The sequence below is a fragment of the Dendrobates tinctorius genome, unplaced genomic scaffold, assembly GCF_039654945.1.
Source record: "Dendrobates tinctorius isolate UK_male_01 unplaced genomic scaffold, ASM3965494v1 ptg000158l, whole genome shotgun sequence".
Taxonomy (NCBI): Eukaryota; Metazoa; Chordata; class Amphibia; order Anura; family Dendrobatidae; genus Dendrobates; species Dendrobates tinctorius.
The window spans coordinates 5,099,616-5,113,968 of record NW_027361825.1 but is presented as its reverse complement, the minus strand read 5'-3'; the positions used below and the strand labels follow the sequence as shown (position 1 = coordinate 5,113,968).

The 14,353-nt window shown below is 48.2% G+C and overlaps 1 protein-coding gene across 2 annotated transcripts in view; it reads left to right on the top strand.

Annotated features, from left to right (window-relative positions):
• Positions 1 to 14,131, top strand: part of PRRC2A (proline rich coiled-coil 2A) — a 54,174-nt gene extending 40,043 nt beyond the window's left edge. For both annotated transcript variants that reach the window (XM_073548821.1, XM_073548820.1), the window contains exons 29-32: positions 11,836 to 11,997; positions 12,287 to 12,363; positions 12,615 to 12,678; positions 13,767 to 14,131. In XM_073548821.1, the coding sequence (XP_073404922.1) occupies positions 11,836 to 11,997; positions 12,287 to 12,363; positions 12,615 to 12,678; positions 13,767 to 13,892 (429 nt within the window). In that variant the 3' untranslated portion in view covers positions 13,893 to 14,131. The remainder of the gene's footprint in view (positions 1 to 11,835; positions 11,998 to 12,286; positions 12,364 to 12,614; positions 12,679 to 13,766) is intronic.
• Positions 14,132 to 14,353: the final 222 nt, after the last annotated feature.

The window sequence follows — 14,353 nt, the reverse complement described above, 5'->3', positions numbered from 1 at the left end:
GGTTCAAAATCAGAGAGTGAGCTAGATGCAGAGGGGGAGGGTGGACAGTGCATGGTATGAGGGGATTGGGAGATAATTTCCTGTCGGATCTGGTCAATTTTTTTCTTTCAAGTAATTGGCCAGATCGTCAGCTCGGAGCTCCGTGGTTGGGGCCTGTACTCTGTACTCTTGGGTTGAGTAGAGAATGAAAAATGTCAGAGACCTTTCAGGTTATTGGAGAGAGGTGATGAGGGTGTTGAAATAGGTTTGTTTTGAGAGGTGAAGGGCAGTGTTGTATGTTCCAAGCATAAACTTTTAATGGATGAAATCTTCGGGTAGGTTGGATTTTCTCCACAGACGTTCGGCGCACCTGGAGCACCGCTGCAGGAAACGTGTTTGCAGGGTGTGCCAGGGTTGTCGCCGTCTGTGTTGTGGTGTTCTATTTATAGGGGGTGCAAATTCATCCAGGGCACTTTGAAGTGTTTGATTGTAATGCTTCAATGCAGAATCAGGACATGAGAGGGAGGAGATAGGGGCCAATGAAGACTGCAAGTTCTTCATATTTATGAAAAAAATGGAAATCTGGCAAAAAATTTTAAACTTTTAATTTTTGTACCCTTAAATCAGAGTGGTGTCACACAAAATGGTTAACAAATAACATTTCCCACACATCAACTTTACATCAGCACAATTTTGGAAATATTTTTTTTTTTGTGTGTATTAGGATGTTATAAGTGTTAAAGGGAAGGTGCCGCAATTATTTTTTTGTATTAAAAATGATTATTTATATAAACAATTATTTTTAATACAAAATTAAACTTTTTAACTTTAATATTTTTTTTATTATTATTTTTGCAGCCACTGGGTGCTGCCATTTTGCTTTGCAGGAGTGTGAGACACTTACACTCTGCAAATATGGCTGCCCTGGGCATAGGAGACAGCAGTTGCCTGCCGACCTCATACCTAGCATTGACCTGCGCACACCCCCCTGGGCTGTCCAGATCACAGAAGGGAGATCGGCGCCATTTTTCTGGAGCCCACAGTGTATCTGTGAGCTCCACTTTCCCCCTATAATCGCAGGAGGCACGGTTATAGGAGAAGACCGAGGATGGGAAGCAGGGTGAAGGAGCAGTGAGGTAATTATCAAGGGGGGGAGGGGTGAAGAGACAGCAGCAGCTGACCTGTGAACGCTCCTCTCACTCATTCTCTCACACACACACACACACACACACACACACACACACACACACACACACACACACACACACACACACACACACACACACACACACACACAGCAGTGAGTTGTCTCAGCTCCTGCAGCTGTGGGGGTGAGGAATCTGCACAGCTAAGTTCTATTGTATGGGATTGTGTATCTAATCCTCCCATGTGTGATACTGACTGCTGAGCCGTGTATCTAATCCTATCCTGTGTGATACTAACTGCTGAGCCGTGTATCTAAACCTATCCTGTGTGATACTGACTGCTGAGCTGTGTATCTAATCCTATCCTGTGTGATACTGACTGCTGAGCTGTGTATCTAATCCTATCCTGTGTGATACTGTCTGCTGAGCTGTGTATCTAATCCTATCCTGTGTGATACTGACTGCTGAGCTGTGTATCTAATCCTATCCTGTGTGATACTGACTGCTGAGCTGTGTATCTAATCCTATCCTGTGTGATACTGACTGCTGAGCTGTGTATCTAATCCTATCCTGTGTGATACTGTCTGCTGAGCTGTGTATCTAATCCTATCCTGTGTGATACTGTCTGCTGAGCTGTGTATCTAATCCTATCCTGTGTGATACTGACTGCTGAGCCGTGTATCTAATCCTCTCCTGTGTGATACTGACTGCTGAGCCGTGTATCTAATCCTATCCTGTGTGATACTGACTGTTGAGCCGTGTATCTAATCCTATCCTGTGTGATACTGACTGCTGAGCCGTGTATCTAATCCTATCCTGTGTGATACTGACTGCTGAGCCGTGTATCTAATCCTATCCTGTGTGATACTGACTGCTGAGCCGTGTATCTAATCCTATCCTGTGTGATACTGACTGCTGAGCCGTGTATCTAATCCTATCCTGTGTGATACTGACTGCTGAGCCGTGTATCTAATCCTATCCTGTGTGATACTGACTGCTGAGCCGTGTATCTAATCCTATCCTGTGTGATACTGTCTGCTGAGCCGTGCATCTAATTGCATCCTGTGTCATACTGACTGCTGAGCCGTGTATCTAATCCTATCCTGTTATACTGTGTGCTGAGCCGTGTATCTAATGCTGTCCTGTTTGATACTGTGCTGAGCCGTGTATCTAATCCTCTTCTATGTGATACTGTCTGCTGAGCTATGTATCTAATCCTATCCTGTGTAATACTGTGCTGAGCTGTGTATCTAATCCCATCCTGTGATACTGTTCTGAGCCGTGTATCTAATCCTATCCTGTGTGATACTGACTGCTGAGCCGTGTATCTAATCCTATCCTATGTGATACTGACTGCTGAGCCGTGTATCTAATCCTATTCTATGTGATACTGACTGCTGAGCCGTGTATCTAACCCTATCCTGTGTGATACTGTCTGCTGAGCTGTGTATCTAATCCCATCCTGTGTGATACTGTGCTGAGCCGTGTATCTAATCCTATCCTGTTATACTGTATGCTGAGCCATGTATCTAATTGTCTCCTGTGTGATACTGACTGCTGAGCCGTGTATCTAATCCTCTCCTGTGTGATACTGTATGCTGAGATGTGTATCTAATCCCATCCTATGATACTGTCTGTTGAGCTGTGTATTTAGTCCTCTCATGTGTGATACTGACTGCTGAGCTGTGTATGTAATCCTCCCATCTGTGATACTGATTGTATTACGTGTGATCTGTATGGCAGTATTATTTGTGATCTGTATGGCAGTATTATGTGTGATCTATATGACAGTATTGTGTGATCTATATGACGGTATTATATGAGAACTATAGGATGGTATTATGAGTGATCTATATGGCGGTATTATGTGAGAACTATATGGCGGTATTGTGTGTGATCTATATCGCGGTATTGTGTGTTCTATATGGCGGTATTATATGAGAACGATATGACGGCATTATTTGTGATCTATATGGCGGTATTGTGTGAACACTATGACAGTATTATCTGCAGAAAGGGGACCCATTCTAGGGTGGTTCTGGCTGAGCAACTGCACAAGGTTCTGGGGAAATAGAGGGACAGCATGCCCTCCAGTTAGGTGCAGTCAGGGGAGGGCTGGTGAGGCAGCTGAAGTGAGGGGTCTCAATTTTAACGTTACTATATGGCTACATTTCCCCCCCAGTCTGCTTCCTAGCATTGCCCTGGACTGCGCCTGTCGCCTCGCTTTCACACATCACCAGGACAGGATGGAGAAGACAGGATCTGAGGAGGGGAATGGGGTATTTGCATGCAAAGTCTGGATCAGAACAGGCCATCAATCAGCAGAAATGTTTCTGTGGAGCAGACGGTCCATCCATGTGTATAAAAGACAGCGCTCTATGTACAATCCCTGGCTGTTCCGTGCACCGAACAGGGTGGCCTCCCTATAGACCAGCACACTGCTCTCCTGAAATACTCTGTGCTGCTGTTACCCTGCTCCCTCCACCAGATAACTCCCTCTGTGACCCCCATAGACCAGCACACTGCTCTCCTGAAATACTCTGTGCTGCTGTCACCCTGCTCCCTCCACCATATATCTCCCAGAATCCTTGCTGCCTGCCATCCTCAGTGACTGTCTACTTGTCAGTATAACTTTGCAGTCACCAACAAAATGGCTACTCACTGTGTTCCTAGATGTCATCTCTTATCCCTTAGCAAACGCAGAGGAGAGGAGTGACATCACACCCATGTCAGCAGACTCAGCCCATATTTACTGCAGGGCAGTAATGTGAGCTAGTTGTACACTAGGTTTTTGCTGCTCCCCCTAGTGTTTAAAAGTGGAAATACCAAACCTTTTAGGCTGTGTGCACACGCTGCGGATTTTGCTGCGGTTCCGCAGCGGTTTTGGCCGCTGCGGACCCGCAGCAGTTTCTGCTGCGGTGTACAGTACCATGATTCCCTATGGGAATCAAAAACCGCAGTGCAGACGGTGCGGAATTTTCCGCGAGGATTATCTGCGGTTTTCAATCCGCAGAAAGAATTGACATGTCAATTCTTTCTGCGGATTCTCCTGCGGTTTGCCATCTCCTCCACTGAGGAGATGAAAAACCGCAGGGCAAAACCGCAGAGCAATCCGCAGGTAAAACCGCAGGTCTTTTGACCTGCGGTTTCACGTGCGGATTTTACAAAATCCGCGCGGATGAATCCACACCTAATCCGCAGCGTGTGCACACAGCCTTAAAATTATTTTACTAAATTATAAACAAATGATAATATTTTTAAAGAAAATTTAAACAATAATTCTTTACATTTTTTTTTTGAATTGCTGGAAAAAAATTTTGATGGCACCTTCCCTTTAAAAGTTGACCGATTTCTCATTTTTCCAACAAAATTTACAAAACCTTTTTTCTCCTATGCCTCATTGGGGGACATAGAGACAGTGGGTGTTATGCTGCTGGCCACTAGGAGGACACTAAATAAACCAGAAAAAAAGTTAACTCCTCCCCTGCAGTATACACCCTCTCGCTGGATAAGATTTCTCCAATTCTTGCTTAGTGTCTGTAGGAGGCACTTGGGACTGGCTTCAGACCCCATCGTTTTTATTTTATTTTTGAATTTTTCTGTAAATTTTTATTTTTTAATTAACGGAGTGAAGGGGGCGACGGTTCCTTTCTACGCCCCGCTCTCCCCCGAACCAACAACAGGCAAGCACGCGGAGTATACCTCCCCGTACACTTTCTGCGACGATTGGGGCTGATTCCTCTGGCGATGATCCTTACGGTCCCGGTAATCCACGGATACGAGGGCAAGCGCATTGAGTGCAATGGAGGAGACTGGAACAACGCTTCCGAATGCCCTGAATCGGCCCCATGGCTCTCCATCCCCCTGCCATAGGGAGGATCGATTGAGCATACCCCTTTAAACTCCTCCAGCTCTGCTACATCAGCCCAGGAGGATGAGAAGACCTGCATGGATGGCCCCGGACAGCGCGGCCTGCCGAGCACTGGAGTGGAGGTATGGGGCCAGGTCCTGGTCCCCGGGAGAAGCGCTGACTTAGCGTCAGCGGCAATGCACCATCGCGCCCCCCCACTCTCGGCGCTCGGGTAGGCCAAAAATTTAGTCCCTGGCTTTTCTGTCCTGCTAGGCAGCAATTTGAATAGCGCCGCCCCCCCAAACCCCGACACCTATCACGGGTAGGCCAAAAATTTAGTCCCCGGCTTTTCCGGCCTACGAGGCCGCAATTTGAATAGCGCCGCCTATGCTAACGTCGCCGCCCCCTCTTGGCGCCTCTCTTTCCTTACGAGACGCGCAATCCTAGTCTCGGGGGCCATGTCTTTTACATCAGCCTGCTCTGGACACGAGCTGTGAGGCGCGCACTCTGCCGAATACCGGGTGACACCACAGGGCCACCGCTATTCCTCCCAGGGGACACAGCACAGGACCTTGGGCAAGCTGCATCTGCCCTCAGATTAAAGCTTAACCCCTTCCCGGCACATTCCCTGCAACTGCAGACAGACTCTGCCGTTAACCTTTTCAGGAGCGCTATGTCTCAATCTAAGGAGGCTAAACGGGCTGCTAAGAAGCACACTGCGTTTTTTACCGTGTGTACCACTTGCAAGTCTGCCTTACCCAGTGCACAGACTTATCTGTTATGCACTGCGACCCGGCCTGCGCTCAAACGCCCCATGCCACCGCTGCTGACGGGCTTCCTGCATTTAGTACCCCTGAGTGGCAGCGTCCCTGTCACGGTCGGTGGAGTCTCTGACCCAGGCTATATTCTCCCTCCGGGAGGACTCTTTAAGTCAGAAAGCGTCCTTACCTCCTGAGGAGGGCTCTGGCGTCGGCTGGGAACCGTCCACCAGCAGGGGCCGTCCTCGTTCAAGGGATGGTCAGGTCTCTAGAAAGCGGACCCATGACGCGTCCCCTAGTCCCGTTCGCGCCTCAGCATCGGCGACTCCTGTTTCTCGCTTTCCCTCTCCTGAGGTTCTCGGCAAGCACGACTCTGAATTCGAATCTGACACGTCAGCCCCTCAGAATCCCCCAACTGATCAAGAGTCGCTTGATTCTCTTATAGAATCAGTCAACAGGATTCTGGAGTTGGATGAGGAAAATATTCCCGCTCCAGCACACCCTATCTCATTTAAGAAAACCAAGCGTGTGCGCAGGTTATTTACCAGCCATCCGGAGTTTAAGGAAATTGTCCAGAAACATAGGGATCGGCCACATACGCGGTTCACAGGGCAAAAGTTTACTGAGGCTAAAAACCCTTTTGACCCAGACCTAATGAAGGACTGGTTACAGTCCCCTCTGGTGGACCCTCCTGTATCGCGTCTTGCTTCTAAAACGCTCCTATCCATTTCTAAGGGCTCCTCAGTCAGAAATCCCTCCGATCGTCAAATTGACTACCTTGCCCGCTCAGTTTTTGAAGCTTCAGGAGCAGCGCTTTTTCCATCTTTCGCAGCAATTTGGGTCACTAAGGCAATGGCTGCTTGGGCAGAAGTCTTGATTACTTCCTTCCAGGGCACCAATCTTCCTCCGGAGGCAGCCTCTGTCGCCAGGCAGATAATTCATGCAGCGGACTTTGTCGTGGACGCTTCTTTTGATGCCGCCAATTGCGCTGCTCAAACTGCCGCTAATGCGATCTCCATTAGAAGAGCCCTATGGCTCCGCGACTGGCGGGCGGATGCCACATCTAAAAGATCGATGACTTCTCTCCCCTTTCAAACGGGTCGTCTTTTTGGGGAAAAGCTGGACCAGCTAATTGCTGATTCTACAGGGGGGAAAAAGTAAATTCCTTCCTCAACAAAAGGCTGTTCGGCCGTTTCGCAACCAACAACCGACGCGTTTTAGATCTTTTCGCAACAATTCCTGGTTGGTCCTCCTCTACCTTCTCTTCTGGATCAGGTCGATCCCCGCGCAGAGACAGAGGCTTACAGGTCTCATACAGACCTAACCGTTCATGGAAACCCTGGCCTAGGGCATCTGGATCTAGAGGAGCCAGATCTCATAGATCTTCTACCCAATGACTTGTTGCGGTATCCAGGGGACACCGACAAAGTAGGAGGTCACCTACTTTCCTTCAGCCACGCCTGACTCGCGGTCGTTCACGACAAGTGGGTCAGGGAGCTGGTGTTCTCCGGATACAAGATAGAATTTTCTTCTTCCTCTCCCCCCCAAGAAAAAGACAAGAGCCTTCCTTCGGGCTGTTCAGGTTCTGCTAAGGGACGGAGTCATCATTGAGGTCCCTCATCACGAAAGGTTCAGGGGATTTTATTCAAACCTTTTTGTGGTTCCAAAAAAGGATGGGACGATGTGGCCCATTCTGGATCTCAAACTGTTAAATCAGTTTGTCAAGGTACGGCGATTCCGAATGAAATCTCTCCGATCAGTTGTCGCTTCCATGGAAAAAGGAGAGTTCCTAGCATCCATCGACATCAAGGACGCTTACCTTCACATTCCGATCTGCCCGTCCCACCAGCAGTTCCTGGGTTTTGCAATTCACGAGGAACACTTCCAGTTCGTTGCCTTGCCCTTCGGACTCGCCACCGCCCCCAGGTTCTTTACCAAGGTCATGGCGGCTGTCATGGCCATTTTCTACTCTCGGGGAGTAGTGGTGTTACCGTATCTGGACGACCTGCTCATCAAGGGTCCGTCCCTTCCAGCCTGCGAGAAATCCGTGGATATAACAGTAAATACACTTTCTGCCTGTGGGTTGGAAGATAAACTTCGAAAAGTCTTTCCCGAAACAGGCTCAGCAGATTTCCTTTTTAGGAATGATCTTGGACACTTCCCACGGGTTGGTCATTCTCCCTCCAGAAAAGACCCAAGCCTTACAACAGGCAGTTTGGACTCTTTCCCGACCGGTTTCTCACTCCATTCGTTTCAGCATGAGAGTTCTCGGAAAGATGGTGGCTGCGATGGAAGCAGTTCCATTTGCACAGTTCCATCTCTGTCCCTTACCACATGCGTTGCTGTTGGCTTGGGACAAGAACCCGTTCTCCCTGGATCGTCGGATCCTTCTGTCCCTGCGGGTCAGGCAAGCCCTCAGGTGGTGGACACTGAGGTCCTACCTGAATCAAGGGAGGTCTTTTCTCCCAGTAAGATGGTTGGTAGTAACCACAGATGCAAGTCTTCTCGGCTGGGGTGCGGTCTTTCGTCACCACACGGCACAGGGTCGTTGGTCAACCCAAGAGTCACGTCTCCTTAGCAACATTTTGGAGATACGAGCGATCAGATTAGCTTTACGGAGTTTCCACCATCTCGCAGGTCACCCCATCAGGATCCAATCCGACAACGCCAAGGCTCTAGCGTATATCAAACGCCAGGGAGGTACTCGGAGCAGGATGGCCATGCACGAAGTGAGTCACATCCTCCATTGGGCCGAGACCAGCCATTCATCCATCTCAGCAATCCACATCCCGGGCGTAGAAAATTGGACGGCAGATTTTCTCAGTCGCCAAGGCATTGCCTCGGGAGTGTTCTCTTCATCCGGAAGTCTTTCAACAGATTTGTCATCGTTGGGGGACTCCAGATGTGGATCTCATGGCCTCAAGACGAAACAACAAGGTTCCTCGGTTCATTGCCCGATCGCGCGATCCATGCGCCATCGGAGCGGACGCCCTAGTTCTGCCATGGCACCGGTTCCGGCTCTCGTATGTCTTTCCCCCTCTTCCCTTGCTTCCGAGGGTGATCAAGAAAATCAGAGTGGAGGGAGTACTAGTGATCCTAGTCGCGCCAGATTGGTTGCGCCGAGCATGGTACGCAGAACTAATACAACTAGTCGCCGACGTCCCCTGGTGATTTCCGGATGAATCGCATGGATCTACTCTCACTGGGCCCGATTTACCACCAGAACTCCGGGGCTCTGTCTTTGATGGCGTGGCCATTGAATCCTGGATTTTAGCACAGGCTGGGTTCTCTCACGACGTGATGTCCACCATGATTAGTGCTAGGAAGCCTGTGTCCATGCGCATCTATCACCGCACCTGGAAAACCTTCTTTTCGTTGTGTAAGGATCATGGTCGATCCCCTCTGGTGTTTTCCATTCCGGCCATATTGGAATTCCTTCAATCCGGATTGAAGTCAGGCCTCGCACTTAGCTCGCTCAAGGGCCAAATTTCAGCCTTGTCAGTGCTTTTCCAGCGCAAGATTGCCAACAAACTTCAGGTCAAGATGTTCATTCAGGGAGTTTCCCATTTGGCGCCTCCTTATAGAAGGCCATTGGAATCATGGGACCCTAACCTGGTTCTCGGGGCCTTACAAGAGGCTCCTTTTCGAACCGCTGCAGGACGTTTCACTGACCGTCCTCTCTTGGAAGGTGGTCTTTGTAGTGGCAATTACGTCAATTAGACGAGTTACGGAATTGGCGGCCCTGTCCTGCAGTTCTCCGTTCCTGATGAAAATTCAGGACAAGGCAGTTCTCAGGACGTCCCCGTCCTTCCTGCCCAAGGTCGTCTCCTCTTTCCATCTCAACGAGGAAATCGTGTTGCCTTCCTTTTGTCCGTCGCCTGTCCATTGAGAAGGCCCTCCACAGCCTGGATGTGGTTAGGGCTCTGAGACGGTACATCTCGCGGATGGCTCCCTTCCGCAAGTCAGATGCCCTGTTCGTACTTCCAGAGGGGCATAGGAAGGGTCTAGCCGTTTCAAAAGCAACGCTAGCCAGGTAGATTCACTTGGCGATTCCGGAATGCTACCGTGTCAGGAACGCACCTGTCCCAGCGGGGATTAAGGCGCACTCTACACATTCAGTGGGCGCCTCTTGGGCCATTCGGCACCAGGCTTGGCAGAACATGTCTGCAAGGCTGCGACTTGGTCCAGTCTGCATACTTTTACAAAACATTCTCGGCAGATCCATCCTGCAATCGGCAGTACCTCAGTGTTGACTCAGTGGTACATGGGGTATTAGCAGATGTATGCTCCACACCCAGGGACTGCTTTAGGACGTCCCACTGTCTCTGTGTCCCCCAATGAGGCGTAGGAGAAATAGGGATTTGACAGCACCCATCCTGTTTAGCCTACTGGCTCATTGTAGCATTCTTAGGTTGTGACATAGTTATGGTTATTGTTGACTGTTTAAGCTCCTACTGCTTTTTTCACCGAACTGGAGAAATTTCATCCAGCGAGAGGGTGTATACCTAGTGGCAAGCAGCATAACACACACTGTCTGTGTCCCCCAATGAATGGCTCGGAGAAAAGGATTTTACGGTGAGTACACAAAAATCCCTATTTTTAGGGACCACTTCACATTTGAAGTGACTTTGAGGGGCCTATGTGATAGAAGATACCCAAAAGTGACACCATTCTAAAAACTGCACCCATCAAGGTGCGCAAGACCACATTCAAGAAGTTTATTAACCCTTCAAGTGCTTCACGAGAACTAAAGCAATGTGGAAGGAAAAATAACATTTTACTTTTTTTCACAAAAAATTTACTTTGGAACCATTTTTTTTTTTTATTTTCACAAGGGTATCAAGAGAAAATGGACAACAAAATTTGTTGTGCAATTTCTCCCGAGTACACCATTACCCCATACATAGGGGAAAGCCACTGTTTGGGCGCATGGCAGGGTTCAGAAGAGAGGGAGCACCGTTTGACTCTTTGAACACAAAATTGACTGGAATCAATGGTGGCGCCATGTCACGTTTGGAGACCCCCTGATGTACCTAAACAGTGGAACCCCCCCCCAAGTCTAACTCAAATAATAATTTTTTTATTTTATTATTTTTACCTAACTAAGGGGTGATAAAGGGGGGTTTGGTTTACAATTTTTTTTATTTTGATCACTGTGATAGGGCCTATTACAGTGATCAAAATGAACCAACAGGAAAAATGTCCTTTTTTTCTCGCTTCATTGGGGGACACAGGTTACATTGGGTGTATGCTGTTCCAGTCTGTCGGTGGGTGTATACTGCGGGGGAGGAGCTAACTTTTTCTTATTTGCATAGTGTCAGCCTCCTAGCGACAGCAGCATACACCCATGGTAACCTGTGTCCCCCCAATGAAGGCTCCAAGAAAGAGATTTTACGGTAAGTACCAAAAATCCCCCTATTGTTGCCGAGTGTCGGCCTGCAGATCTCGGCGGGCGGATTCCACATGCGCCAGCCATTTTCGTCTCTGAAGAAGACGCCAGGGGACTGGACTGGGGGATGTAGGAGGGTTCAGGGGTACCGGGGGGAGATATTGGGGGACCCCATTTCTCCTCTGATGTGTGATCACATCAGAGGAGAGAGAAATTAAATGTGAAATTGGCCTTTTTTTTTGGTCACCATTATTCAGTTAATAACGGCGATCGCAACACTGGGGTCGGTAAAAATGGTAAGTACCCTTAAGTGCCGCTGTTAAAAAAGCGTATCGGCGGTCATTAAAGGGTTAAAAGAACGCCCTATTGTTTTGTGTTTGCTGCTCCTATGCAGAATTATGTATCACCATGTGTGTAGTCTAAGCTTGCATTTATACTCTATCAGTTTCCTACTTGTTGCTCATCTCTGAAATGTACGTTAACATGAAGCAGGGGATGGATGGAAAGAAGTAAGGCTCGGGATCTGACTACACATGTGTTGTGTAGTCTGTAACCATGGAGACACATGGGTATACATCGGAGTTACAGATCCAAATTATTCAGGAGGTTTTAACCAAGATTTGTTACAAAGTTACTTTATTTTTCATGCAGGATGACACCACAATGTTCAGATGGACATCTCCTTTGATATTTGACCCTTTCTTTCTCTGTCAGGTTCTCCTGTCAATGGTGGACGCCCCGCTCCCAGTGATGGGATTCGGATCCTTGTCATCTACGGCTCCACAGACTTCGCTCGTCCCAATAGGCCAAGCACTGCAGCCCCTACACCAACTCTCCGCCGCAGGCCGAGCCCTGCCGCACAACATCAGAAATGAGGCAAGCAGTCCTAGAAAAATGATTATTCCCCACTCCCATCATTGACGGCTCCTGTTGTGCAGAGCTCTGCGTGACCATGTATCACATGTTGGCCCATTTGTATGTCTTTATGGGGGCCAATTTGTATGTCTTTTGGCAACACATTGCCTCCACGGAGGCCCCTGCGGGCAGTTTCTGTGGTCTCCTTTGTTCTGATTGCCATTGCTTAGAGCCACTGAATTTTAGGGACCCTCATATACTAATGTGGGCGATCACCGAAGACTAAGACTCCCCTGATTTGTGTTTCCAGTATGCCACACATTCAGCCGACCTGAAGAACGATGACCCGAGGAGAAATGGAGCCGGAGCGTCGGTGTCAGGAGGAAGGTAAGTGTTCGGAGAGCTGAGGAGGGAGCGACAGGGGCTCCTCGTCGTATCGTGGCTCCTCCTCGTCAATTCTCGGCTTTTCATTATATCGCGGCTCCTTGTTATATCGCAGCTCCTCCGCGTATCACTGCTCTTCCTCGTTATGTCACAGCTGCTCCTTGTATCGCAGCTCCTCCTCGTCATATCGCGGCTCATTCTTGTTATATTGTGGCTCCTCCTTGTATGTTTGCTCACACTGTTGTTGTATTCAGGGCAAAACCTCCTCAATCAAGTTACGGAGCTGCCAGAACCCAGCGCTTCGAGGTTTATCAGCAGGTATGCCACCTCATTCTGATTTTTTTTTTTTTTTGCTCAAAATACCTGTATTAAAGAAAAAAATGTACTGTAAGGTTTTCTAAAAAAAAAAAAATATATATATATTGGAGAATTGAGGATCAAACTGAATTTCTGGCAGAAGGGAACAGATTGTGCTGCGAGAGGCGGCAGCCGGTCACTGTGTGATGTCGGTAAAGGGGATGTCCATTACTAAGACAACCCCTTCTTTGGCAAAATGTTTGGCTCCCATAAAATAATAAAGCTTACAATCTCCTCCCGTACCGGCGCCGTTCCCACGGTGTCTGCACTCGCTCTCCTGGGGCTCCCGTGCGGTTGTTGTGATGCCGGCGCCCAATCAGCTGTCTATGCCTTTGCACAAATCGAATATGGAAGAGGAAGTCTGGGCTGCAACTGATCTGACTTCCTCTTCCTGCTCAGTTTGACAGGAGGCAGGAACAGTGACACCAGCGCTGATTGGGCGCCGGGCTCATGTGTCAAAACAACTGCACAGGAGCCCTGGGAGACACCGTGGGAACAGCATCAACATGAGAGGTGAGTATAAGCTTTATTGCTATAATGGGATGTTGGCATATATACAGACATGTGGGTTCATACACTATTGATCACATTATGGAATGTCAGGATACATACAGACTCGCGGGGTCATACAATACTGATCATATTATGGGGTGCGCCTGTGATTTTCAGGAGATCCTGTGTTCGGCCCTCACTCGGTCTGTGATGATTGCGACTTCCTTTCGTCGTTGATGATGCATTACACAGATATCAGGATCGCCATCTTGATTCCATGGTTCATTGAGCTCCTCTGGGATTTCTGTTCTCGTTATCTTAAGGCAGTTTTTAATGTTCATTAATGTTTAAACTAGAGAGCGAAACATTAACCCTTGATGTGCTGCTGTAATCCTGGAAACTCCTTGTATTGGGGAACACAGGTCTAACTCAAAAAAACTACAGGGACAGATGCTGTTATAAAAGCTTCTGTGTGTGAATCCATCCTTAGTCCAGCGAGAGAGAATGTCCTAGACAAAGGAGCAAGACACTTGTGAGCTGTTCTTATGTTTTCTCAGGGGGTTAATCCTGACCCTTCACGCTGGACTCCAAGATCCTGGGACCGATCGCTGCCTCGAGATGTCGATGCCCAGAATACAAGACGTTCCTACAACGAGGGAAGCACAGCGTCTCGAAATCCCTGACCCGTCCTATTTATGAACAGCCCAGAACATATGTCCAGTTCACCTCCCCTTCCCTAGATAATGAGGGAGCAATTGAGCAGCCTAAAAAAGTTGGCTAATTAAGAATTCCTAGACTCAATTATTCCCCGTCTATGTTACAAAAAAATTATGTCCCACCCATTGTTATATTTTTTTCTCCACCTCGAACAACTTGTTTTGTTTTGCCCTTTTTCTGAAAAATAAAAGAGTATTTTCTCCCAGTGTGCGGCCAGTGTGGTAAGGCAGCGGCGGTGATGTGTATTATTGGGGGTAGTGTGCGCAGATGTCATGGCAGATCCTGCGCCTAATTCTACAGCTTCATCCATATACTTTAGACTGGATTTCCGCAGCTTTGGCTTTACCCATGGACATGGATTTTCCATGGAGATTTTGATGCCTTTGTGGATTTAAGAAATCTGCTAATTTATCTTCTGCTTGTTCTT